This window comes from Papio anubis, chromosome 9 (genome assembly GCF_008728515.1).
Source record: "Papio anubis isolate 15944 chromosome 9, Panubis1.0, whole genome shotgun sequence".
Lineage (NCBI taxonomy): Eukaryota > Metazoa > Chordata > Mammalia > Primates > Cercopithecidae > Papio > Papio anubis.
Window position 1 is genome coordinate 57,042,187 of NC_044984.1, and position 26,370 is coordinate 57,068,556.

General features: G+C 37.2%; 1 protein-coding gene across 6 annotated transcripts in view; it reads left to right on the forward strand.

Annotated features, from left to right (window-relative positions):
• Nucleotides 1-26,370, forward strand: part of MON2 (MON2 homolog, regulator of endosome-to-Golgi trafficking) — a 128,131-nt gene that overhangs the window by 23,691 nt on the left and 78,070 nt on the right. For all 6 annotated transcript variants that reach the window (XM_021922555.2, XM_003906705.5, XM_009181118.4 and 3 more), the window contains 6 exons: nucleotides 3,280-3,407; nucleotides 4,378-4,509; nucleotides 7,761-7,890; nucleotides 9,632-9,729; nucleotides 10,468-10,593; nucleotides 17,797-17,991. In XM_021922555.2, coding sequence (XP_021778247.1) covers nucleotides 3,280-3,407; nucleotides 4,378-4,509; nucleotides 7,761-7,890; nucleotides 9,632-9,729; nucleotides 10,468-10,593; nucleotides 17,797-17,991 — 809 coding nt within the window. The remainder of the gene's footprint in view (nucleotides 1-3,279; nucleotides 3,408-4,377; nucleotides 4,510-7,760; nucleotides 7,891-9,631; nucleotides 9,730-10,467; nucleotides 10,594-17,796; nucleotides 17,992-26,370) is intronic.

Genomic DNA, 26,370 nt, shown 5'->3' on the forward strand with positions numbered 1-26,370 from the left:
AAACTTTTTCTTTTATCCCTTTCCATAACCTATTTTTATGTTTTAATGAAAATAGAAACAAATAACTTTGATCAAAAAGAATCAGCTTTTTTTTTTTTTTTTTTTTTCTGGAATGACATTCAAAATGGCTAAAGTAAAATGTCTTCTTTATATTGCTGTACAGCCTTTTCCTCAGTGTGATTTCTAAAATCTCAGTCTGTAGGAAGGTATTTATGTAAAGCTATCATTAACAAAACATATTATTAAAGTTATTGTGGAGAGTGGATATCTCTCAGTTGGAAGAACAAGAATAATTTATACTTCTTTGGACTATTACCACTTTTTACAGAAGAAAAGGAAAAGCAATAACTTTTTTCCTTATTATTTTTCTCTTACTGAATTATGATCTCAATACAGTGGATATGTTTTTGTTTTTCAAAGTATACTTAAGAAGACTTAGAATAAATAGATTTTATTGTTTTGTTGATAATTTATTCTAGATAACATAGGAACTTCCTTTTTTATTATTCTCATATAAACTGGGAGGGAAAACATGAGAAATAGATGTTTGATTCCTTTGAATTTCATTAAAATAAATTTAAAAATTAATTTTTATTACTACCTTAAGTTTATCTCAGCTTGACAGACCTGGTTGTAGCCAACATGTACACAGCATTTCACCATGACTCGCCTTATTTTGTTGATTTTAATATGCACAGTTTTTTCACCTTTTAACATCCCCTGATTGGTATGCATCTTGCAGTTGATGGCATCTTAGAATCATTGTGAGCCAGGTGATGTTGTAGTTATCTTTTTCAATATGTGCATGAACTTGTTCATAGTTCTTCATGTTATTATCACATCAGTTGAGTTGCATGCATTGTTGATACCACATATGTTGAATTGAATTGCTATTTAAAATGTCACCCTGGTTATTGAAAACTTTCTGTTAACATCTTATGGTAAGATCAAAAAAGCACCAGCATCAAAACATGCAGAATGGGTGCCATTGACTTAGAAGAAAATCTCAGAGACAATAGTGAAATACTCTTTCAAGAAATAAGGTGTTCATTCCTAGTGCTGTTGATGGCCCAGAGGATGAAATTGTGAAGAAGAATTCTAAGTGATTAGAAAGCATTGTGTTATAGTTTAATTGGCACTGATTTTTTTTGTCTTGATATTATGGGTATGTCTTAAAATCATTGGCATCTTAGATAGACCCTATGAAAGTATATCTTCTTTTTTGTTTTTTTATGAAAACAAGTTCATTTTCCTTTATATTGTCTGAAGACTTCAGGCAGACAACTTTAAAGTACAAATCACTGGGTCCTCTTTTAACTTCCATTATTGTCAGGGTGTACCATTCCTATGTACCATAAGGAATGGCAGCATAATATTGTAGGAAGAATAGTGAACCAGGAGTTAGAAGACATACGGTATTTTCAAATTCTGGCTTTACTACCTACTTACTGTATCAGTAGGGCCACATCAGGCCCTCTAAACTCTATAAGATTATTGTGATGCTGAAATGAGAAACATATTAACACATAAAAATTATAAATGTAACTTGGTTACTATTAAGAGCTTTTAATTTGCCTGAATAACATTTAATAAGGAGTGTTCAGCAGAGATAGGGGTTGCCTCATACTTCAGTGGTTCTGGCAGGATTAAATCTGGTAGGATATTTAATCATTTTATTGAAGCTTTAAGAGGAGCTTTATGGTCATCATCTTTTAATCATTCTTATCGTTATGGAAAATTTGTCTCTAGGTTTGAATCAAAACCTTTGTGTACAAGAAAGCAAGGGAATAAGGACAGGGAGCCCTTTTGGGAACACTGTTCTTTGCCAGTTATATTTGCCATCTTTAGCTGTGCTAAATCAGTAATTTATGCTGGCATACTGAGGGACTTTGCAGAGCAGCCTGTAGGAAGTTGTAGTCTTAATTTACCATACCATAAAGAGAGCTTTGGAAGAAGAAGGTGAGGATTTAAATGATAATGTTAACACTGGTTTTACATTTTTAATGGTGATTCTGGAAAACATTTTAAAACTTAGATTTATCTGTCGTTATTGCATGTCTTGCCTCAAAAAATAACTGATAGAGTTAGTTCTTTTAATAACAAATAATTGCGGCCCGGCACGGTGGCTCACGCCTGTAATCCCAGCACTTTGGGAGGCTGAGGGGGGTGGATCACGAGGTCAGGAGATTGCGACCATCCTGGCTAACATGGTGAAACCCCATCTCTACTAAACATACAAAAAAATTAGCCGGGCGTGGTGGCGGGCGCCTGTAGTCCCAGCTACTCCGGAGGCTGAGGCAGGAGAATGGTGTGAACCCTGGAGGCGGAGCTTGCAGTGAGCCGAGATCGAGCCAGTGCACTCCAGCCTGGGGGACAGAACAAGACTCCGTCTCAAATAAAAAAGAAAAAAACAAAACAAAACACAAACACCCACGCGCGCGCGCGCACACACACACACACACACACACACACACACACACAGAATCGCTTATAAGTTTAATGTTCTCTTGACTTGGAATTCCGTGTCATTTATTCAAATTCTGTAAGGATGACAAACCTGTCTTATCCATCTTTGTGTAGCCTTTCAGTAAATGTGTGCAGATTTAATTTCATTTGTAAATTTAATTATGTGTAATTCAGTTTGTACATTTTCTAACCTCTTACATTTTTATTGCCACTTAAAAACTTCTGAGTGAGCTGGCTCTTGGTAGAAGAAGTTAAATTAAGGTTTGGAATTATAGCATGTGCACCCAATTAATTTAAAGTGCTGTTTCAGTAATAAGAGGAGTAATGTTATTGTTTTTAATGAAATGTGTTTATTTCTTGAAGAAATTGGGGTGTTTAAATTCAAGGCATATAATATGCTAGGAAATTTCTAAATATTCATTTACAAGTATTGTGTGGATGATGTATGTACTATTTTTAATGATTCTATTTCAGGGTGGGAATTCTTATTTATGTTTTCCCTCCTGCAGTATATGAAGAAATAGAGCGCTTTTTTGAGGTGGGAAAGAAGTTTTGAAAATCCATGTCCTAATAGAGTTTGTAGCAGAAGATGGAGGAGAACCAAAGGACAGTGTTAGGAGAAAAGCATGGGAAAGCAGTAGTTAAGGCATATAGCTTAGATACAAAGTCTGGAGTGTACATCCAAGGTATTTTAACTCCTGCTGTTTGATTTTTGTTTTGGTGTTTATTTTACATAAAATGGTTGTAATTATATAAAAATGCATTCTTATAGATTAATTTTAATAATTTACTTTATATGTGTTCTAAATGAAGCACTGAAAGAGAACAGCTCAGAGGTTGTACAGCCTTTTTTAATGGGTTGTGGAACCAAGGAACCGAAGATCACTCAGCTATGTTTGGCTGCTATTCAGAGACTCATGTCACATGAAGTCGTGTCTGAGGTAATATAAAGATTTTTATCTAAACTGCACCTAAGAGTTGAATAAAGAGTTTTCGTGAAAGGAGAATGAAACATACCTGATATTTAATATAAAACTATTTTATGAATAGCAATGTGCTTGGAGAAAATGCCTTTATTAAAAATATTGCCAAATTTTCTTCTCATTAAACACTCACAAGTATTTTTGCAAGTCATTTGTAATCTAAGAAGTCACAGTTCAGTAATATAAATGAAAATTTTGAGACTCAAGCAAGTTTTCAATTTAATTGGTTATTTAATTTTTCTTTTATAAAGAGAGGAGGGAAGAGCATGACTCTCTTTCCTAGATTATATGGAGTAATAATTTGTTTTTCATTAACTTAAATGTATTGTTTGTATTTAACCTTATGTTGGAAAAATGAGAAAAAATATTTCTTAACTATGAATCTGCATGTTGGTCTCAAATTTAATGGTGTTATCTTAATTTTGTACTCCATAAGTACTATAATAGAAGTAATCAATGTTTTGCCATTAATGTATCATCTTAAACAATGTCAGATTTAATTGAGTGTGCCAATGTGTTGTTAATATGGGTTGCATTTTTTTTCTGTAACATACTATAAATGAAGTATTGTATCTGAAACAGCAGACTCATAGCTAATTTGCATATGTCCATATTATTCATGTCCAAATACAATCTATCAATGTTGTAGAAATGAGCTGTGATTTTGACTACGTATTACAAAACTGCTTGCTGCTATGTGTATATATTCAAATAGGATATTACAATTTTTGAGGGAGAGAATTAATTGATGGTAAGTCCTAAATTACTTGAGAGATGTGTTTGGATCTAGAGATCTAAAGATATGGTTTTTGTTATTGTGATCAAGAAATCCTCTTCAGGTGTGGTAGGTTTGTATACTTTTTCTTATTTAGGAACATCAGCATCTGTATTTTATTTGTTGACAATAATTAAAATAACTGTTTTACAGACTGCAGCTGGAAATATAATTAACATGCTTTGGCAGCTAATGGAGAATAGTCTTGAAGAACTTAAGCTACTTCAAACAGTTCTTGTTCTTTTAACAACCAATACCGTAGTTCATGATGAGGCACTTTCTAAGGTAGGAAAACTGTTTGCCAGAGTTCATATGTGCTTTGAGACAGTATTTGAATAAGCTGGCTGAAAGAGAAAAGCTTGGTGCCGTTTGAACCAAAAGCAACTTCCCTACAGCTATTGTGGTAATTGACACTGCATGTTAATAACTGTTGGTACCTTATTTTTTCCAGGTTAGAGTTGAAATCAGGTTGGGGAGCTTAATCAAAGTCCCTTGGGTACAGCCAACAGGCTGAATAGTTACTAGGAAATGGAAAAAAGAGAGAAAGTAGCCCAAGAGTAAGAATAGGGAAGGAGGGAACTAAGGAAAAAAAACGTGTTGTGAGATCACGAGGTCAGGAGATTGCGACATCCTGGCTAACATGGTGAAACCCTGTCTCTACTAAAAATACAAAAAATTTGCCGGGCGTGGTGGGCGCCTGTAGTTCCAGCTACTCAGGAGGCTGAGGCAGGAGAATGGTGTGAACTCAGGAGGCGGAGCTTTCAGTGAGCCAAGATCACGCCACTGCCCTCCAGCCTGGGCGACAGAGTGAGACTCTGTCTCAAAAATAAAAAAAGGATATTGCCTTGAGCATTTTAGATTCCTTGTGATAGCTCTCCCTACCCATAATTTCATATGTATATGATATGTAAACCAGACAGTTCAAATATGTTTCTTAAATGGCTAGACAAATCTCCTTTCACCATTTATACTAGATAAGATTGTATGTATGATAGCTATCTCTCATTTTGTCATCACTCCCACCCACTGTGGAACACGTAAGAGCCATTCTATTATTTATTTCACTTTTTAAAAAGTTTTTTGTTATGAAATATTTCTAAGGAACAGAAAGTAGAGAGTAACATAGCAGTAAATGAATTATTGTCTAAGGAATTTTTTAGACTCTCAGTAACAGCTTTATTATAATTTGCATGACTTATAAAGAAGTACAGTGTACTGTCACATTAAGCTGTGTATACTATCTCAAGTGATGTTCTTAGATCATAATGAGATTTTAATTGCAAATAGTTTATTCTTTTAAGCTTACACAAGCTATATACAATATTGTATATATTTTTATATATCCTTTTGTGTATAGTTCCTCTTGATTTCTAGCTATCAAATTATTCTGATACATGTATTTAAAATTTTATTAAAGGTTTTCATTTGATCTACCAAAGAAATAAGAACTGATTATAGGATTTATTTTAGTATGTTGGTTAATTTCGAAATGCAATAATTGGGGATGAGAAAAATCAAGTATAAAGAAATAGTATAAAATTGAGTTAATATGAAGGCTCCTATACAACTATGTACTGTGTCTTTCCTTTATGTTGAAATCTAAAGAGTAGCAGCAGTATCAGAGGCTTGTGTCTTTTAAAACTTTTAATATAATTAAGGTGATAGGCATTGATTCTAAAACTACCATTATGTTTTTCTCCAAGAATGGCTTCTTTTAAAACTAGAAAACTTTTGGAAGGATAAATAGGAGAAAATCTTTGTGATGTTGGGGTAGGCAAAGATTTATTAGGGCACAAAATCTAAAATCCCTGAGAAAGCCACAGAATGTGGGAAAATACAAATATCTGACAAAGGACTTGTATCTAGACTATATAAAGAACTCTTAAAATTCATTCATAACACAGATGACCCACACATTAAGTGTGGACAAATGGTTTCAACAGACACTTCATTAAAATAAAATATTCAAATGGGTGACAAACACATGAAAAGAAGTTTAGTGTTATTATTAGGGACACACAAAACCATAAGGAAATAGTATGCGTCCATTAGAATAGTTACAATGAAAAAAGACCACATCAAGTATTATGGAGAATGTAGGATAGTTCTAAATTCACATACACTGCTGGCAGAAATGTAAAATTTTAAAACCACTGTGGGAAACTAGCGGTTTCTTTTTTTTCTTTCTTTCTTTTTTTTTTTTTTTTTTGAGATAGAGTCTTGCTTTTTTGTCCAGGCTGGAGTGCAGTGGTGCGCTTTTGGCTCACTGCAACCTTCCACCTCCCAGGCTCAAGGGATTCTCATGCCTCAGGCTACTAGGTAGCTGGGATTACAGGTGTGCACCACCACACCCAACTATTTTTTGTGTTTTCAGTAGAGACGGGGTTTCACCATGTTGGCCCGGCTGGTCATCAAATCCTGGCCTCAAGTGAACTGCCCACCCCAGCCTCCCAAAGTGCTGGGATTACAGGTGTGAGCCACCCAGTGCCCAGCCAACTGTTGGTTTCTTAAAAAGTTAAACCTATTCTTACCAGATGACCCATCCATTTCACTTCTAGATATTTACCCAAGATAAATGAAAACATATGTCCTCACAGTGGCTTACATATATGAATGTTCATAGCAGCTGTTTTTTTTTTTTTTTTTTTTTTTTACAATAGTCAGAACCTGGAAGCTGCCCAAATGTTCACCAGCAGGTAAACAGATAAGCAAAATATGGTGTACTCATACCATGGAATACTCTTTGGTAATAAAAGGTACAAACTACTGATACATAGAACAAAGTGGATGAATTTCACAAATATTATTCTAAGTGGATGAAGCCAGGTCCAAATGAGCACATACTGAATTAATCTGTTCATATAAAAATCATAGAAAATGCCCATTGATCTGCAGTGAATAAAGCACATGGGTGCTTGCCTGGGGCCAAGTGTAGGGGAAGAGATGGGTGGCAAAGGAGCACAGGAGAACTTTTGGGGTGATGGAAATATTCCGTTTCTCAATTGTGGCCTTAGTTTCATGGGCCCACATGTTTGTCAGAACTCATCAAATTATATAATTTTAAGGGATTCTATAATTTCTTGTATATAAATTACACCTCAGTAGGCTTGAGGTTTAAAAGAAAAAAATGACTCCTTTTAGAAGTTTCATAATTTTATTTATTTATATGCTTAGGTATAGCTTCTCCAGATGTTTAAGTGATACAACAAACTTTGAGTTCTTGTTATTTGCAAAGCAAGTCATTCTGGGGAAATAAAAGCATAACACATTATTATATAGATGTTAAAAGAACCAAAGTTTAAAAGGTATGTTTCACATTACCATAGCTAATCTTCTGTGGTTATATATTTACTGAGAACTTGAATTACATCAAAATCTGAGGATTTTTATATTTTATTGTGTAAAATGGTGGGACTTTTCATATTGGTGATTGAAACAACCAAACATTATTCAATTTGTGGTTACACCTGATAAAATAAAGATAATGGCCTTGCTCTTCAATCTTGTTTCACACTAAATGAAAATTGTGTTTTCAGGCAATTGTTCTTTGTTTTCGACTACACTTCACGAAAGATAATATTACAAATAATACAGCTGCTGCTACAGTGCGACAAGTTGTTACTGTTGTTTTTGAGAGGATGGTTGCTGAAGATGAACGACACAGAGGTAAAGTGCTAGAAGTTGTTTTACTTTGTGGGTGGTTCTTGGATGATTTCATTTTTATTAACTTTCAGCCTTTGCTGAAATGATCAACATTATTATGTCTATAATGGAAACTTAAAAAATAAATTCCTCACAATTTGATCACCCTAAGGAATAGGCTCTTTGTTTTCCTTGTTTATTTCTAGTATATGCATAATTTTGTATGAAATATAATTTCACATTTTAAACCAAGTATTGCATTATATGTATTTTTTAACCAAACATTGCATTCTATGAATTTTTCATGTTATTGCTTCATCCTTATAATTTAAATTTTAATTATTGCATTATATTTTGTGGCCATTCTGTAATTTAACTGAACTAGTCTCCTATTGGACACTTGCATTCTGTTCAGTATTTTATAACTGTTTTGGGTGGTTTCCTACATATCTTTTTGAATTATTTCTTCAGGATAAATTTCCAAGAGTGGGCTTCCCTCGTAAATATTTGTCTGTATCTGCTAACATGTGTTAAGAACATTTAAATAATATAAAAATTAATTTTTGGCCGGGTGTGGTGGCTCATGCCTGTAATCCTAGCATTTTGGGAGGCCAAGGTGGGTGGATTGCCTGAGCTTAGGAGTTTGAGACTAGCCTGGGCAACACGGTAAAACCTCGTCTCTACTAAAATACAAAAAATCAGCTGGGTGTGGTGGAGTGCACCTGTAATCCCAGCTACTCCAGAGGCTGAGGCAGGAGAATCACTTGAACCTGAGAGGCAGGGTTGCAGTGAGCTGTGATTGCACCACTGCACTCCAGCCTGGGCAACAGAGCAAGACTCCGTCTCAAAAATAATAATAATAATTTTAAAATATTTTTTATCAAATACCTTTATAAGAATATTTCCACTTTGGTATATTGTTTTTTCTTTATTTTTTCTTGGGGAAAAATGCAGGTGGAATTCTAGTAGTTTGAAATATTAAGGAATTATAATGTGTCCCATTTGGTTAAAATATTCAAAATCATATTGTGATAACACAGGGCAGTTCCCCAGTTTGAATGATTTATACATTCATAACCTCAATAAAATTCCCGCATTGGTAGTTTTAGTTGTGTGTCTCTAAGGCTAATCTGCCATTTAATACTTTGTAGTAAGGTAGAAATACTTAGAACTTTTTTCTTTTCAGGTAGTCGTTAAGTCAATATTTATTCAAAACAGGCTGTCAGAACTTACAGAGAATGATATTTTTTACTAGTAGTTAATTAAAGAAATACTGAGTTGGGAAACACCATCCTAGCTGATTCTTAGCTGGTGAATATCTGTAACTGACATGGTAATAGCAGCAGATCAAGCAGTAATTCTCTTGAAGATAGTGAAATGGTAGAGGAGTTAACCATATGGTAAACATTTATATGTCTGTTTGATATTTAAAAGCACATTTAAAGATCACGTGAATGTTAAATCCATGAAATAAAGAGGCTAAAGAATGGGAAACCAAATGTATGGACAAAAGTACCCAGCTTATTAGAGTGAATGTAAGGTAACAAAGAGTGATTTTTATGGTATTTGGTATAAAAATAGATTCCCTTTTTTGTTTGTTTGTTTTGGAGGCATATGTTAAAAATTGGAAATTTTAAATCTGAAATTATAATTACAATTTATAATTATATAAACATATTTATTTTAGACATTATCTTTTAAACAGAATATATAATTTATTAAAGGCTATTGTGAACTGCTAAAACCCATCCTGTTTTGATTGCAGATATTATAGAACAACCAATACTGGTACAAGGAAATAGTAACAGAAGATCTGTCAGTACCCTCAAACCTTGTGCTAAAGATGCATATATGCTTTTCCAGGTATTTTAGTTGATAAAAATAATTTTTATTCTAAAATATAGTTTTGTGTGAATTTTTTAGTTGGGGATTTTATGTCTAATTTTTTTAATGTGAATTTTTTTGAAAATATGTCATAGGTAGTATTAAAATAGTTCTAAAGAACAACTTCTATATTTACTTTAACATGATAAAACATTATGACTCACTTTAAGAAAATAAAATGAAATAAATGCAGAACTAGAAAACAGGTATATCAGAAACAACTAGTCATGCAAAAAAAGTTTCTTTAAACAAGGAAAATTTAAGTAATAAATTTGGTCTGTGTGATATAATTTGATACATAGATACATGATTTTTACATCGCTTGTCATGAATAAATAATTTTAGGTAAAACAAGATTAATCTGTACTGAAAATATTATTACTTTGCATTAAAAGCTTATTTTGTCATTTAAAGTATGTTAGATTAATCATTTATCTGTCTACTGTCTCTGTATTGTCAGTACAGAGTACTGTACAGTTGTACAAATTGTACTACTGTACTACAGAGTAGTTATATGATTCTTTAAAAGTTTGCTTATATAATCTGTCAGTTACACAATTTGTCAAAATTGGAATTACCGGCGCTTAGTTTCTAAGGAGCAAAAACATGTATTATATAAGAAGATGGTGTTTTTTTTTTTTTTAAGATTTATGAACTGTGAGTTTTGAAAAGCACATTTAATTCTAGCATGTGAAATTGTTGGATTTATTTTCCCAGGACCTTTGTCAGTTGGTTAATGCTGATGCTCCTTATTGGCTAGTGGGCATGACAGAAATGACTCGGACGTTTGGCCTCGAATTACTTGAGTCAGTCCTCAATGATTTTCCACAGGTCTTTTTACAAGTAAGCCATTTATAGTATCTTGTGACAAAGTTAATCTTAATTGTTTTACAAATATTTTTAAGAAAGCAACGTGTATTTTTTTTCCACATTAAAAATTGCAGAGAGGCCAGACTTGGTGGCTCATGTCTGTAATCTCAACACTTTGGGAGGCTGAGGTGGGAGGATTGCCTGAGCCCGGGAGTTTGAGACCAGCCTAGGCAACATAGTGAGACACCATCAATATAGAAAATAAAATGAAAGGGCTGGGTGCGGTGGCTCACGCCTATAATCCCAGCACTTTGGGAGGCCGAGGCAGGTGGGTCATAAGGTCAGGAGTTTGAGACCAGCCTAGCCAATATGATGAAACCCCGTCTCTACTAAAAATACAAAAATTAGCCGGGCGTGATGGCGGATGCCTGTAGTCCCAGCTACTCAGGAGGCTGAGGCAGGAGAATCACTTGAACCTGGGAGGCGGAGGTTGCGGTGAGCTGAGGTCGCACCACTTCACTCCAGCCTGGGTGACGGCAAGACTCTGTCTCAAAAAAAATAAATAAAACAAAATTTTTTTTAAAAAGCTAAGTGTGATGGTGCATGTCTGTAGTCCCTGCTATTAAGGAGACTGAGGCAGGAGAATAACTTGTGCCCAGGAGGTCGAGTTTGCAGTGAGCCGTGTTCATGCCACTACACTCCAGCCTGGGTGAGAGAGCCAGACCCCATTTCTTAAAAAAAAAAAAAAAAAAAAAGGAAGGAAAGAAACCTGTAGAGAATTATAGCCTCAAACTTTAGACATATAACAGCTTAGTGTTACATTACCTTTTTTTTTTTTTTTAGTCCCTTTGCATTTTGGAATTTTAATAATAAAAAGAATCTCTAGAGACAATCTGTTAATAGTCAGGTATTTCCCAGTGTATGGGTCTATGAAGGAAATGTGGTATGTGAGTTACTTGTGTAATATTTAAAAGCCTAAAGAAATTATTGATTTTTACTTGCCTATATATCTAGCTATGTGTTTTCACGTAACTTAAATGGAAAACAACTAAAGTCCAAAATGAAGTCAGTGACTTACACAGGGTCCCGTAGTTATTAGCAGGTCTTGAACTGTAATTTAGGTTTCTTAACTACTCATCTAGCTCCTTCCCTTACCATGCTTCCTCCCTAAGTAATCCATTTTATCCTTTGCTCTTACCTACAAAATGAGTGAATCAAGTGGTACAGTAGTATAAGATCTTTTAGGCCAGGATTTGGAGCTGAAATTATTTTTATATGGCTCATAATTTTTAGTATACATTAGGCAGTTGTTAAATGCTCTTGATGAGCAGTTTATACTGATGATTCCCTTTCTTGTAGTGTAATAGGATAAGCAGTATTTAGATATAACTTGTCCAACACTCTTGTATAAATAATAGTCATAGCAGCTATCATTTCTTGACTTCCTTCTACGTGCTATGTGCCAGATTCCTTACATATTATATTCTCTTTTATCTTCCCAAATGCCTAAGATACACCAATTATCACTGTTTTACACATGAGGAAACTACAACATCCAGAGGGTTAAATAATTTGTCCACAGTTTCATGGTTTATAAGTGATGGAGTTGGGATTTGAACTCATGTTGATCCGAATTAGTTTCTCTCCGTATCCCCTCTTTTTTATTTACGTATCACATCCCAACCATTACCTTCAAAATATATTCAGGATCCAATCACTTCTTACCACTTCTACAATTATTCTAGTCTAAGCTACCATCACCTCTTGCTTGAATTGTTGTGTTGGCTTCCTAACTGGTCTGCTTGCATATATATTAATACTTGTACCACTTATTATAGTTGTTTGTGACACCACATCCAGAATGTCTTTTAAAATAACTCAAATCTTTTCAGTCTCTTGTAAATTGCCTCAGTTGATATCCTCCTTATCAGACTAAAAGATGAAGTGTCCTTCTGCTCTGTGGAACTTTTCATGATTTAGTCCCCGATATTCCTTGATCTTCTTTCTTTCCTCTCTTCTCTTTGCCCTCACCCTTTGGCCACACTGTCCTTGTTTCTGAAGTGCCTCAAGCAGATTCCTGCCCCAGGGCCTTTGTACTTACTATTCCCTGAGCATGGAATCCTTTTTTCCTCATATGGCTTGCTGTCTTACTTTTTTGAGGGCTTTGCTTAATGGTCAACTTATCAGACACATCTTCCCCAATCACATTGTGTAAAATGGCAACCTTTTTCCCTACCAGCACCATTATCTTTCTTATCCCTCTTTATTTTTCTTGTAGTACTTATCACCTCCTGCCTGACACACACACACACACGTATATATGTATTATATATTATTACATATTGTGTATTATTTTATTTTCTCTCTTTCCCTACAAGAAGATAAACTCTGTGAGGCAGGGACTTAGTACTGTTGTATAGGTGTCTTTAGTAATAGTGCCTGGCATATGGCAGGTGTTTGATAAATATTTGTTTTTTTTTTTTTTTTAATATTTTATTTTTTTTGAGACGGAGTCTCGCTCTGTCGCCCAGGCTGGAGTACAGTGGCCGGATCTCAGCTCACTGCAAGCTCCGCCTCTCGGGTTTACGCCATTCTCCTGCCTCAGCCTCCTGTGTAGCTGGGACTACAGGCGCCCGCCACCTCGCCTGGCTAGTTTTTTTGTATTTTTTAGTAGAGACAGGGTTTCACCATGTTAGCCAGGATGGTCTCGATCTCCTGACCTCGTGATCCGCCCGTCTCAGCCTCCCAAAGTGCTGGGATTACAGGCTTGAGCCACCGCACCCGGCCATTGATAAATATTTGAATGAATGAATTGGTTAATGAATCTGAATTTAAAATTTTCATGTTTGGGTTATGTTTTCTGACTTTATAGGAAAATATTTGAAACTGTTTTTACAGATTTTTTTTCTTTTTTTTTTTTTTTTTGAGACAGAGTCTCGCTCTGTTGCCCAGGCTGGAGTGCAGTGGTGTGATCTCAGCTCACTGCAAGCTCCACCTCCCGTTCACCCCATTCTCCTGCCTCAGCCTCCCGAGTAGCTGGGACTACAGGCACTCGCCACCATGCCTGGCTAATTTTTTTGTATTTTTTTTTTAAGTAGAGACAGGGTTTCATGGTGTTGGCCAGGATGGTCTTGATCTCCTGACCTTGTGATCCGCCTGCCCTGGCCTCCCAAAGTGCTGGGATTACAGGTATGAGCCAGCGTGCCCAGACTGTTTTTACAGATTTATTATACTTACAAAATTTACTTTATTCTTCCTGCTATAAAGCATGGAAGGGAAAGAATTCTTCTGTGTAAGATCCTAGAACTTCATCCTGTACAATTTTCTTCCAGAGATAAATATTTGTTTCTTTTTTAACTCATCATTCACATATGCAATCAAAATTTACCAGTCACTTATGTTTTATGCCAAGTATACAGAAGTTAAATAAGACTGATAAAGTCTTTGCCCTGTGGCACTTAAAATTCTAATGGGGAGACAGATTTTAACTGAGTTGATAAGATGTGATGAGTGCTGTGAAGGAGAACTATTAAAAGTGTTAGGAAATGAATAACAGTGGACCAAACCTATTGGAGACTTGGTGATAAATCAAGGATATTATACTTAAGCTTGTAAATGAAGGATTAAGAGTAGCTAGGAGACATGGAGAGAATAGGAAAAGAATACTCCACACAGAAGGTCGAAGAGCAGTGACCCTGAGAAAGGATATCTTCTTTTCTAGAAAAATAGGCTTTAAGGGCATTGAAGCTTTGCCTTTTGCCTCAATGAAGTATTGTAGTGGAAGATGAAAAAGGCAGTCTCAAAGATTACTTCTAGCTTTCTGGCTTGAACAGTGAACCATTTGCTAGGATGGAATACTTCATGGGCAGAATTTTTATCACAAAGACACATTATTCATATATATACTAATTTTGAGGTATCTGTGAGACATACAAAATGTTAGTTGGACTTATGCATTTCAAGGTTTGGGGCTGAAATTATAAATTTAAATGTTCCTGGCATATAGTTGATAGTTGGAGATATGGGAGTGAATGAGATTGTGGTGAGAACCTAGAGTACAAAGCAAGGGCATGGTACTCTGGACCTCTGAGGAACCTCAACATTAAACAGTTGAGGATGAGCATATATAAGAGACTGAGAACACAAGGCCAGAAGGCAGGAACAAATCTAAGAGAGTGTGACATAATAAAAGGCAAAAGCAAAGAAAGTTTCAAGATGAAGCAAGTAATCAGTTATATCAGGTGGTTCACAGAGATCTGGTAGGCGCAGTGGCTCACACCTGTAATCTTAGCACTTTAGGGGACTGAGGCGGCCAGATAGCCTGAGCTCAGGAGTTCAAGATCAGCCTGGGCAACATAGTGAGACCTTGTCTCTATGAAAAATTTTTAGAAAATCAGCTGGGCCTGGTGACACTTACCTGTAGTGTCAGTTACTTAGGAGGCTGAGGGGTGGGAAGACCCCAGGAGGTCAAGGCTGCAGTGAGCCATGATCGCACCACTGCATTCCAGCCTGGGTGACAGAGCAAGACCCTGTTTCAAAAACAGAACAAAACAAAACAAAAACAAAGAGATCTGATAAGATGATGACTGGAAAGACTGGAAAGTGTTTGCTTTGGCCACAGAGATCATGATGAGGATAATGAGAAGTGGAGAAGTAGAGTTGGGATGGTTGGTGATAGTGCTGGAGGAAACCCAACTGTAGTGAGTTGAGTAGTGAGAGGGAAACAGTGAATTGATAAAACTTTTAAGAATTGCTTAAGAATTGCCGGTATGTTTATATATTAACCAATATACAAAATAATTATTTTTGTAAAATATGAAAGTGGACTTTACTTTTCATTTTGGCAGAGAAAGAAACTAACTGTAGATGTGAGAGTATAGTTTCAAGTCATTTATCTCTTAAGATCTCATTTTGGGGGAAAGAATGAAAAAGTACATTAAAATATTTATAAAAGTCTGGAAGAGTATACATGTAGAAGTAACAATGACTAGTCCACTTATCTCCAGGAGGTGAGATTAGGCAAGACTTACTTTTATGTTTTTATTTATCTGTATTTTCAGTTTTTCTTTCTTGAGAATCTGATTTTTTAAAAGATACATTTAGTCCGGGGGCAGTGGCTCACGCCTGTAATCCCAGCACTTTGGGAGGCTAAGGCGGGCGGATCACCTGAGGTCAGGAGAGCCTGGCCAACAAGGTGAAACCCCGTCACTATTAAAAATACAAAAATTGGCCGGGCACGGTGGCTCAAGCCTGTAATCCCAGCACTTTGGGAGGCCGAGACGGGCGGATCACGCGGTCAGGAGGTCGAGACCATCCTGGCTAACACGGTGAAACCCCGTCTCTACAAAAAAAATACAAAAAACTAGCTGGGCGAGATGGCGGGCGCCTGTAGTCCCAGCTACTCGGGAGGCTGAGGCAGGAGAATGGCGTGAACCCGGGAGGCGGAGCTTGCAGTGAGCTGAGATCCGGCCACTGCACTCCAGCCCGGGCGACAGAGCAAGACTCTGTCTCAAAAAAAAAAAAAAAAAAAAAACACAAAAATTAGCCAGGTGTGGTGGCACATGCCTGTAATCTCAGCTACTTGGGAGGTGGAGGCAGGAGAATTGCTTGAACCTGGGAGGTGGAGGTTGCAGTGAACCGCGATTGTGCCATTGCACTCCAGCCTGGGTGACAGAGTGAAACTCCATCTCAAAAAAAAAAAAAGATACATTTAAAAAATTTTGTGATTCTGAGCAAACAACCTGCTCTATGCCTTATTTCCCTTCTCTGTAAGATTAAAGGATTAGGTCAAGTGATTTTTGTGATCTTTTCTTTGTTTATAGCTTCAATGAAATTTGGATGACAACAAAATAAAATGTATTTGAGGCTAGTCATTAAATACAGACGAGGCCTTATATTGTCAGTGAAATGGGATTACCTTGCTATTATAGGCAGGGAATTAACAGGTTAAGGAGTGCTTTCTTTGTAATATATCATGACTGTAAGTAAAATTTAAGAATTATTTGCAAGATACCCTGACTTGTAAAATAATTATGCTTGTTTGCCATTGCATGTTTTATCAGCTCATCATGTTCTGTTCAAGCAGTCCAAGCAGAACAAAATTTTAAGTTAATTATTAAATCTCTGCATGAAAGGAATTGTTCTTTGCAAAACGAAATCAATGAATTATATAACTTATACTTTACTAGGAAATTTTCTCTCCTCAGCTACCTATTTTAAACTATTTATTTGATTGAATTTGTATAGCTTGTTTTCTTTTCTTTCTTTTTTTCTTTTTCTTTTTTTTTGTGTGTGAGATAGGGTTTTGCTCCATTGCCCAGATTGGAGTACAGTGGTATGATCATGGCTCACTGCAGTCTCAACCTCCCTGGGCTCAAGTGATCCTCCCACCTCAGCCACCCAAGTAGCTGGGACCGCAGGCGGTACCACTATATCCAGCTAATTTTTGTTGTTGTTGTTGAGACGGGGTCTCCCTGTGTTGCTCAGGCTGGTCTTGAACTCCTGAGTACCAGCAATCCTCCCACCTCAGCCTTCCAAAGTCCCAGGATTCCAGGCCTGAGCCACCATGCCTGGCTCTATTTTCTTTCTTCTGTTGTTTATGTTTTTAATTACCAGTGTCCAACTAAAATTAAAGTTTCTAGTAATCACCAATTACTTAATTCTAAAATCATTAACTGTTCCTTTTAAACTTATATTCTTTCAAAAACCTCTTGTAATACTGATTATTATTACTTTTTGAGATAGTATCTTGCTCTGTCACCCAGACTGGAGGGCAGTGGCATGATCATGGCTCACTGCAGCCTTGACCTCCAGGGTTCAAGTGTTCTTTGCACCTCAGCTTCCCAAATAGCTGGGACTACTGGTGTGTGCCACCACACCTGGCTAATTTTTTAATTTTTTTGTAGAGGTGGGGTCTCACTGTGTTGCTGAGGCTCATCTTGAACTCCCGGGCTCAAGCTATCCTCCCACCTTGGGCTCCCAAAATGCTAAGATTACAGGCATGAGCCACCATGCTGGGATCTGATGACTATTCTGATCTTAGACTCTCTAAGTGCAATACGAATTTCAAAATTGTGGGTAAACTATAAAACAATAAAACATATAAACTTATAGTAAAGCTAAATTATTTATACTGGTTACTAAGAAGTTTTATTTCCTAGTGAGACTGTGTTTTTAGAAGTATTTAGTACAAATAAAGTTAATTATTTTTTTCTTTCTTTTTTTCCTTGCAAATAGCACCAAGAATTTAGTTTCCTCCTCAAAGAAAGGGTATGTCCTCTTGTGATAAAGCTCTTTTCTCCAAATATAAAGTTCAGACAAGGTTCCAGCACCTCATCTTCTCCAGCACCAGTTGAAAAACCATATTTTCCTATCTGCATGCGTTTGCTGAGAGTAGTATCTGTTCTGATTAAGCAATTTTACAGTCTTTTGGTAAGTGCTAATTTCCTTACGTATTTGTGTATATAGTTGCATGTTGTGCCCTTTGTAAAAAGTGGTCTGTTATAGTACGTTTGGTTTTTTCAATTTAGTTCAACAGAATTTTTTTGAGTACCTACATGTATTCTAGGTACTCTAAAGGTTTGTGCTGTCCTTTCTTGAATCTTGCTTATGTTTATAGATTATTCATAATATGTGAAGCAGAGTCATTGCCTGTTATCTGAAGGCAGCATAGGAATTGTGGTTTAGGAACTCAGCTAATTGTCTGTATCTCATTTGAAGGATTATTAAAATTATAGTCTCTTCAGTTTATTCTGCTTTCATTTATACTGTTTCATATGTCTTAACAGATTAAAGCAAAGACATTAAAGATTTGGTCAAATCTAGGATTAGAAACCAATTATTTTGACTTACAGTCCAATATTGTATCTATTTTACAAAGTTAATCAATGCCTATTATGTTGTGATATTCCTGATAATTCTATTTATGTAATGCTTTAGTCATAAACATTCAAATACTGTTTGTCAGAGAAAATAATGCACCATGTTTTTTTAAAATTCTGTGTTAAGTCAAATTCACATTCTGTAATTTTTTCACATTTATATTCTTCTTCTTCTTTTTTTTTTTTGAGATGGAGTCTCGCTCTGTCGCCCAGGCTGGAGTGCAGTGGCACAATCTCAGCTCACTGCAACCTCCACCTCCTGGGTTCAAGGAATTCTCCTGCCTCAGTCTCCCTAGTAGCTGGGACTACAGGCACCTGCCACCACACCCGGCCAATTTTTGTATTTTTAGTAGAGATGGGGCTTCACCCTATTGGTCAGGCTGGTCTTGAACTCTTGACCTCAGCTGATGCACCCACCTTAACCTCCCAAAGTGCTGGGATTACAGGTGTCAGCCACCGTGCCTGACCTTATATTCTAAAAATAGACAATACAATAATAGTAGGAGACTTTAATACTCTATTTCCAATAAAGGTAGAACAACCAGACATAAGACTAATAAGGAAACAAAGGACTTGAACAACATTGTAGAACAGTTGGACTTAACAGACATATACAGAACACTCCACCTAACATCAGCAGATTACACATTCTTTTCAAGTGCACATAGATTATTCTCAAGGATAGAGCATATGTTAAGAGATAAAACCAAGTCGCAACAAATTTAGGAAGATTGTAATCATACCAAGTATCTTCTCTGACCAAAGTGGAGTCCAACCAGAAATCCATAGTGGAAGGAAAATGAGAAGAGTCTCACATGTATGGAAATTAAACAACATACTAGTTAGGAGAAGGAAGGAAATAATAAAGAATACCACATAAATAAACAAAATGGAGACTAGAAAAGCAATAGAATCAGTGAAAGTTGTTTTTTTGAAAAAATTAAGAAAATTAACAAACCGTTATCAAGACTAAAAAGAGAAAATACTCAAATAACTAAAATCAGAAATAAAAGAGGAGACATTACAACTGATGCCACAGAAATAAGAAATTTAAAAGGATCATAAAAGACTAGTAGGAAGAGTTATGTGCCAACAAATTGGATAACCTAGAAGAAATGAATAAATTCCTTGAAACATACAACCTACTGAAACTAAATCACAAGAAAAAAATTAAACAGACCTGTAACTAGTAGGGAGATTGAATTAATAATGAAAAACCTTCCCACAAAGAAAAGCCCAAGAACAGATGGTTTCCCTGGAAAATTCTACCAAACATTGAAAGAACAATTAACAAACTCGAAAGAATTGAAGAGGAGAGAAACTTCCAAGCTCTTTTTATGAGGCCAGCATTAATACCAAAGCCAGACAAAAATACTACAAGGGAAAAAACAAAACAAAACAAAAAACAGATCAAGCTCCCTGATACTGATTAAAAAATTCTCAAAAAGTACAAGGAAAGTTAATTCAACAGCATATTAAAAGGATTCTACGCCATGACCAAGTGGGATCTACCCTGGAATGTAAGGATGTTTCAGCATACAAAAATCAGTTAATATAATACACTACATTAAAACAGTGAAGGTTAAAAACCACATGATCATTCCAATTGATGCAGAAAAAGCATTTGGCAAAATTCATCATCCTTTCATGGTAAAAACACCAAACAAACTAGGAATAGAACTAAACTACCTTAACGCAATAAATGCCATTTATGAAGAGACAATAACTAATCATCGTTATCACACTTGATAGTGAAAACCTGAAAGCTTTCCCTCTAAGATCAGGAACAAGGCAAGATTGCCTATTCTTGCCACTTCTATTCAACATGGTACTGGAACTCCTAGCCAGAGCAATTAAGAATGAAAAAGAAATAAAAGGCATCTGCTTTGGAAAGGAAGAAGTAAAATTATCTCTATTTGCTAATGTAATGTTGTATGTAGAAAACCCTAAATATTCCACACCAGAAAAACTGTTAGAACTAATAAACATAGCAAAGTTGCAAGATAAAAAATCACCACAAGAAATCAGTTATGTCTCTATACACTAACAGTGAACAATTCCAGAAAGAAATTAAGAAAATAATTTCATTTGCAAAGTATCAAAAAGAGTAAAATACTTAGGCATAAACTTAACCAAGAAGGTGAAAGGCCTATACACTGAAAACTATAAAACGTTATTGAAATAAATTAAAGACACGAAGAAATGGAAGGATATCCAGTGTTTATGGTTAAAAGACTTAAAATTGTTAAAATGTCCATACAGTCTAAAGAGATCTATGAATTAAATACAGTGCCTATCAAAATTCCAACATCACTTTTTGCAGAAGTAGAAGAAACCATCTTAAAATTCATATTGAATCTCAAGGGACCCCAAATTGCCAAAACTATCTTGAGAAAAAAGAACAAAGTTGGAAGCCTCACACTCCCTGATTTCAAAACATGTTACAAAGCTACAGTTATCACAATAGCATAAAATAGTACTGGCATAAAGACACACACAAAAACCCATGGAACAGAATAGAGAGTCCAAAAATAAACTCATATATGGTGAAGTGATCTTTGAAAAGGGTGTCAAGACCACTCAGTGGAGAAAGGATAGTCTATTTAACCATTATGTTGGGAAAACCGGATATTCACATGCAAAAGAATGAGGTTAGACCCTTACCTTATGCCATGTACAAAAAATAATTCAAAATAGATTCATGACCTAAATATAAGATTTAAAACCAAAAAATTCCTAAAAGAAAACATAGGGGAAAATCTTTATGACATTGGATTTCACAATGATTTCTTGACCATCATACTAAAAGCACAGGCAACAAAAGCAACAATAGACAAATGGACCTACATCAAACTTAAAAACTTCTGCACCTCAAAGAAAGCAGTCAACAGAGTTGTATTAGTTTTCACACTGCTGATAAAGACATACCCGAGACTGGGCAATTTACAAAAGAAAGCAATTTATTGGACTTACAGTTCCACGTGGCGGGGGAAGCCTCACAATCATGGTTGAAGGTGAAAGGCACATCTCACATGGCAGCAGACAAGAGAAGAGAGCTTATGCAGGGAAACCACGCTTTTAAAACAACCAGATCTTGTGAGACTTACTATCAAGAGAACAGCATGGGAAAGACCTGCCTCCCATGATTCATTACCTCTCACCAGGTGCCTCCCACAACACATGGGAATTCAAGATGAGATTTGGGTGGGGACACAACCAAACCATGTCATTCTACCCCTGGCCTCCCAAGTCTCATAGGTCCTCATATTTCAAAACCAATCATGCCTTCCCAACAGTCCCCAAAGTCTTAACTCATTTCAGCATTAACTCAAAAGTCTACAGTCCAAAGTTCATCTGAGACAAAGCAAGTCTCTTTTGCCTATGAGCCTGTAAAATCAAAAGCAAGTTAGTTACTTCCTAGATACAATGGGCGTACAAGCATTGGGTAAATACAGCCATTCTAAATGGGAGAAACTTGCCAAAACAAAGGGGCTACAGGCCCCATGCAAGTCTGAAATCCAGCAGGGTGGTCAAATCTTAAAGCTCCAAAATGACCTCCTTTGACTCCATGTCTGACATCCAGATCACGCCAATTCAAAAGGTGGGTTCCCGTGGTCTTGGGCAGCTCCACTCCTGTGGCTTTGCAGCATACAGCCTCCCTTCCAGCTGCTTTCATGGCTTGGTGTTGAGTGTCTGTGGCTTTTCCAGGTGTACGGTGCAAGCTGTTGGTGAATCTGTCATTCAAGTGTCTGGACAGTGACCCTCTTCTCACAGCTCCACTACGTGGTGCTCCAGTAGGGACTTTGTGTGGGGTCTCTGACCTCACATTTCTCTTCTGCATTGCCTTAGCAGAGGTTCTACATGAAGACCCCACCCCCACAGCAAACTTCTGCCTGGGCATCCGGACGTTTCCATACATCTGAAATCTAGGCAGAGGTTTCCAAACCTCAGTTCTTGACTTCTTTGCACTCGCAGGATCAACACCATGTGAAAGCTGCCAAGGCTTGATGCTTGCACCCTCTGAAGCCTCGGCCTGAACTCTCTGTTGACCCCTTTCAGTCACGGCTGGAGTGGCTGGGATGCAAGGGACCAAGTCGCTAGGCTGCACACAGCACAGGGATCCTGGGCCGGGGCCACGAAACCATGTTTTCCTCCTAGGCCTTTGGATCTGTGATGGGAGGGGCTGCCTCTCAAAGGTCTCTGACATGCCCTGGAGACATTTTCCCCATTGTCTTGGTGATTAACATTCAGCTCCTTGTTACTTATGCAAATTTCTACAGCCAGCTTGAAATTCTCCTCAGAAAATGGGATTTTCTTTTCTTTTTCTGGGGAGGGATGGAGTCTTGCTCTGTATCCCAGGCTGGAGTGCAGTAGCATGATCTCGGCTCACTGCAGCCTCTGCCTCCTGGGTTCAAGTGATTCTCCCGCCTCAGCCTCCTGAGTAGCTAGGATTACAAGTGTGAGCCACCACGCCCAGCTAATTTTTGTATTTTTAGTAGAGACTGGTTTTCATCATGTTGGCCAGGCTGGTCTTGAACTCCTGACCTCAAGCAACCCACCTGCCTTGGCCTCCCAACATGCTGGGATTACAGGCATGAGCCACCATGAGCCACCGCACCCGGCCTGGGATTTTCTTTTCTATTACATTGTCAGGCTTTTAAGCTCTTTCCAACCTTTTAAGCTCTGTTTCCCTTTTAAAACTGAATGTCTTTAACAGCACCCAAATCACCTCTTGAATGCTTTGATGCTTAGAAATGTCTTCTGCTGGCTGGGTACAGTGGCTCACGCCTGTAATCCCAGCACTTTGGGAGGCCAACGTGGGCGGATCACAAGGTCAGGAGATCGAGACCATCCTGGCTAACACGGTGAAACGCCATCTCTACTAAAAAATACAAAAAAAATTAGCCAGGCTTGGTGGTGGGTGCCTCTAGTCCCAACTACTTGGGAGGCTGAGGCAGGAGAATGGCGTGAACCCAGGAGGCGGAGCTTGCAGTGAGCTGAGATCGCACCACTGCACTCCAGCCTAGGTGTCAGAGTGAGACTCTGTCTCCAAAAAAAAAAAAAAAAAAAAAAAAAAAAAGAAATGTCTTCTGCCAGGTACCCTAAATCATCTCTCCCAAGTTCAAAGTTCCACAAATCTCTAGGGCAGGCAAAACACTGCCAGTCTCTTTGCTAAAACATAACAAGAGTCACTGTTACTCCAGTTCCCAACAATTTCCTCATCTCCATCTGAGACCATCTCATCCTGGATTTCATTTTCCATATCATTATCAGCATTTTGGTCAAAGTCATTCAACAAGTCTCTAGGAAGTTCCAAACTTTCCCACATTTTCCTATCTTCTTCTGAGCCCTCTGAACTGTTCCAACATCTGCCTGTTATCGAGTTCCGAAGTCACTTCCACATTTTTAGGTGTCTTTTCCACAGCACCCCACTCCCGCTACCAATTTACTGTATTAGTCCATTTTCACGCTCCTGATAAAGACATAATCGAGACTGGGCAATTTACAAAAGAAAGAAGATTGATGGAATTATAGTTCCACATGGCTGGGGAGGCCTCACAATCTTGGAGGAAGGTGAAAAGCACATCACAAATGGTTGTAGACATAAGAAGAGAGCTTTTGCAGGCAAACTCCCCTTTTTAAAACCATTAGATCTCGTGAGATTTATTCACTATCATGATAACAGCATGAGAAAGATCTGTCCCCATGATTCAGTTACCTCCCACTGGGCCCTTCCCAGAACATGTGGGAATTAAAGATGAGATTTGGTTAGGGGCACAGCCCCAAACCATATCAAGAGTGAAAAGGCAACACTTGGGAGAAAAGATTCACAAATCACATATCTGAAAAGCGATTAATATCCAAAATATATAAAGAACTACAACTCAACAGCAACAAAAAACTAATGTTAAAAAATGCGCACAGGACACGAATAGATATTTCTCCAAAGAAGATATACCGATGTCCGACCAGCATATGAAAAGATGCTCAACATCTCCAATCGTTAGAGAAATGCAGAGCAAAACTATAATGAGGTATCACCTTATGCCTATATGAGTGGTCACTGTTAAAAACAAAACAGAACACCAGAAAATAACAAGTGTTGACAAGGATGTGGAGAAAATTGGAACCCTTGTGCACTGTTGGTGGGAATATAAAATGGTGCAGCCTCAATGGAAAGCAGTATGGAGGTCCCTCAAAAAACTGAAAATAGAATTACCATATGACCCAGCAATACTACTTATGCATATAAATTCAAAAGAATTGAAAGTGTGATTTCAAAGAAATGTTTGTACACCCATGTTCACTGTCACATTTTTGTAATAGCCAAGAGGTGAAAGCAGTTCCAGTGTTCATTATCAGATGAACAAATCAAGAAAATACAGTGTATACATATGTTGGAATATCATTCAGCCTTAAAGAAGGAAATCCTATTACTAGAACTTTGAGGACATTATGCTGAGTGAAATAAGTGAGTCAAGAGGACAAATTACTGTATAACCTTGAACAGTCAAATTCATAGAGAACATAGAATGGTTGTTGCCAAGGACCAAGAGGACAAAGTGATAAGGAGTTAGTGTTGAGTGGGTATAGCATTTCAGTTTTGCAAGATAAAAAAGTTCTAGAGGCCAGGTGCGGTGGTGCTTGCCTGTAATCCCGGCACTTTGTAAGGCCAAGGTGGGTGGATCACCTGAGCTCAGGAGTTTGAGATCACCCTGGCCAACATGGTGAAACCCCATCTCTACTAAAAGTACAAAAAATTTAGCTGGGTGTGGTGGTGCACACCTGTAATTCCAACTACTTGATAGGCTGAGGCAGGAGAATTGCTTGAACCTGGGAGGCAGAGGTTGTAGTGAGTTGAGATCACACCATTGCACTCCAGCCTGGGTGACAAGAGCAAGACTCCATCTCAGAAAAAAAAAAGTTCTAGAGAGTTTTTTACACAACAATGTGAAACAGTTGATACTACTCAACTGTACACGTAAATATTGTTGGGGTTTATATTGTTTATATTGTATGGTTTTACCACAATTAAATATTTTTTAATATTGAAAAGATACCTGCACTCCCATGTTTATTGCAGCACTATTCTTGATTGTCGAGATTTAGTAGCAACCAAAGTATCTATCGACGGATGAATGGATAGAGAAAAGTTAGTACATATAGGCAATGGAGTACTGTTCAACCATAAAAAAAAATGAGATCCTGTCATTTACAACAATATGAATGGAACTGCAGGACATTATGTTAAGTGAAGTTAGCCAGGCACAGAAAGACAAACTTCACATGTTCCCACTCGTTTGTAAGAGCTGAAAGTTAAAACAGTTGAACTCACAGAGACAGAGAATAGAATGATGGTTACCAGTAGCTTGGAAGGGTGGTAGAGATGGTGAGCAGGGGGAAAGTAGGGATGGGTTAATGGGTACAAAAATATAGGTAGATAGAATGAATAAGATCTAGTATTTGGTAGCACAACAGGGTGAGTAGTCAACAATAATGTACATTTAAAAATAACTAAAAGGCCGGGAATGGTGGCTCACGCTTGTAGTCCCAGCACTTTGGGAAGCCAAGGCGACCAGATCACCTGAGGTTGGGAGTTCAAGACCAGCCTGGCCAACATGGAGAAACCCCGTTTCTACTAAAAATACAAAATTAGCCAGGCATGGTGGTGCATGCCTGTAATCCCAGCTACTCAGGAGGCAGAGGCAGGAGAAACGCTTGAACCCAGGAGGCGGAGGTTGTGGTGAGCCAAGATTGTGCCACTGCACTCCAGCCTGGGCAACAAGAGCAAAACTCCATCTCTAAATAAATAAATAAGTATAATTGGAATGTTTTAGCACAAAGAAATGATAAATGCTGAGGTGATGTGTAGCCCATTTCCTCTGACGTGATGATTATGCATTATATGCCTGTATCAGAATGTTTCATG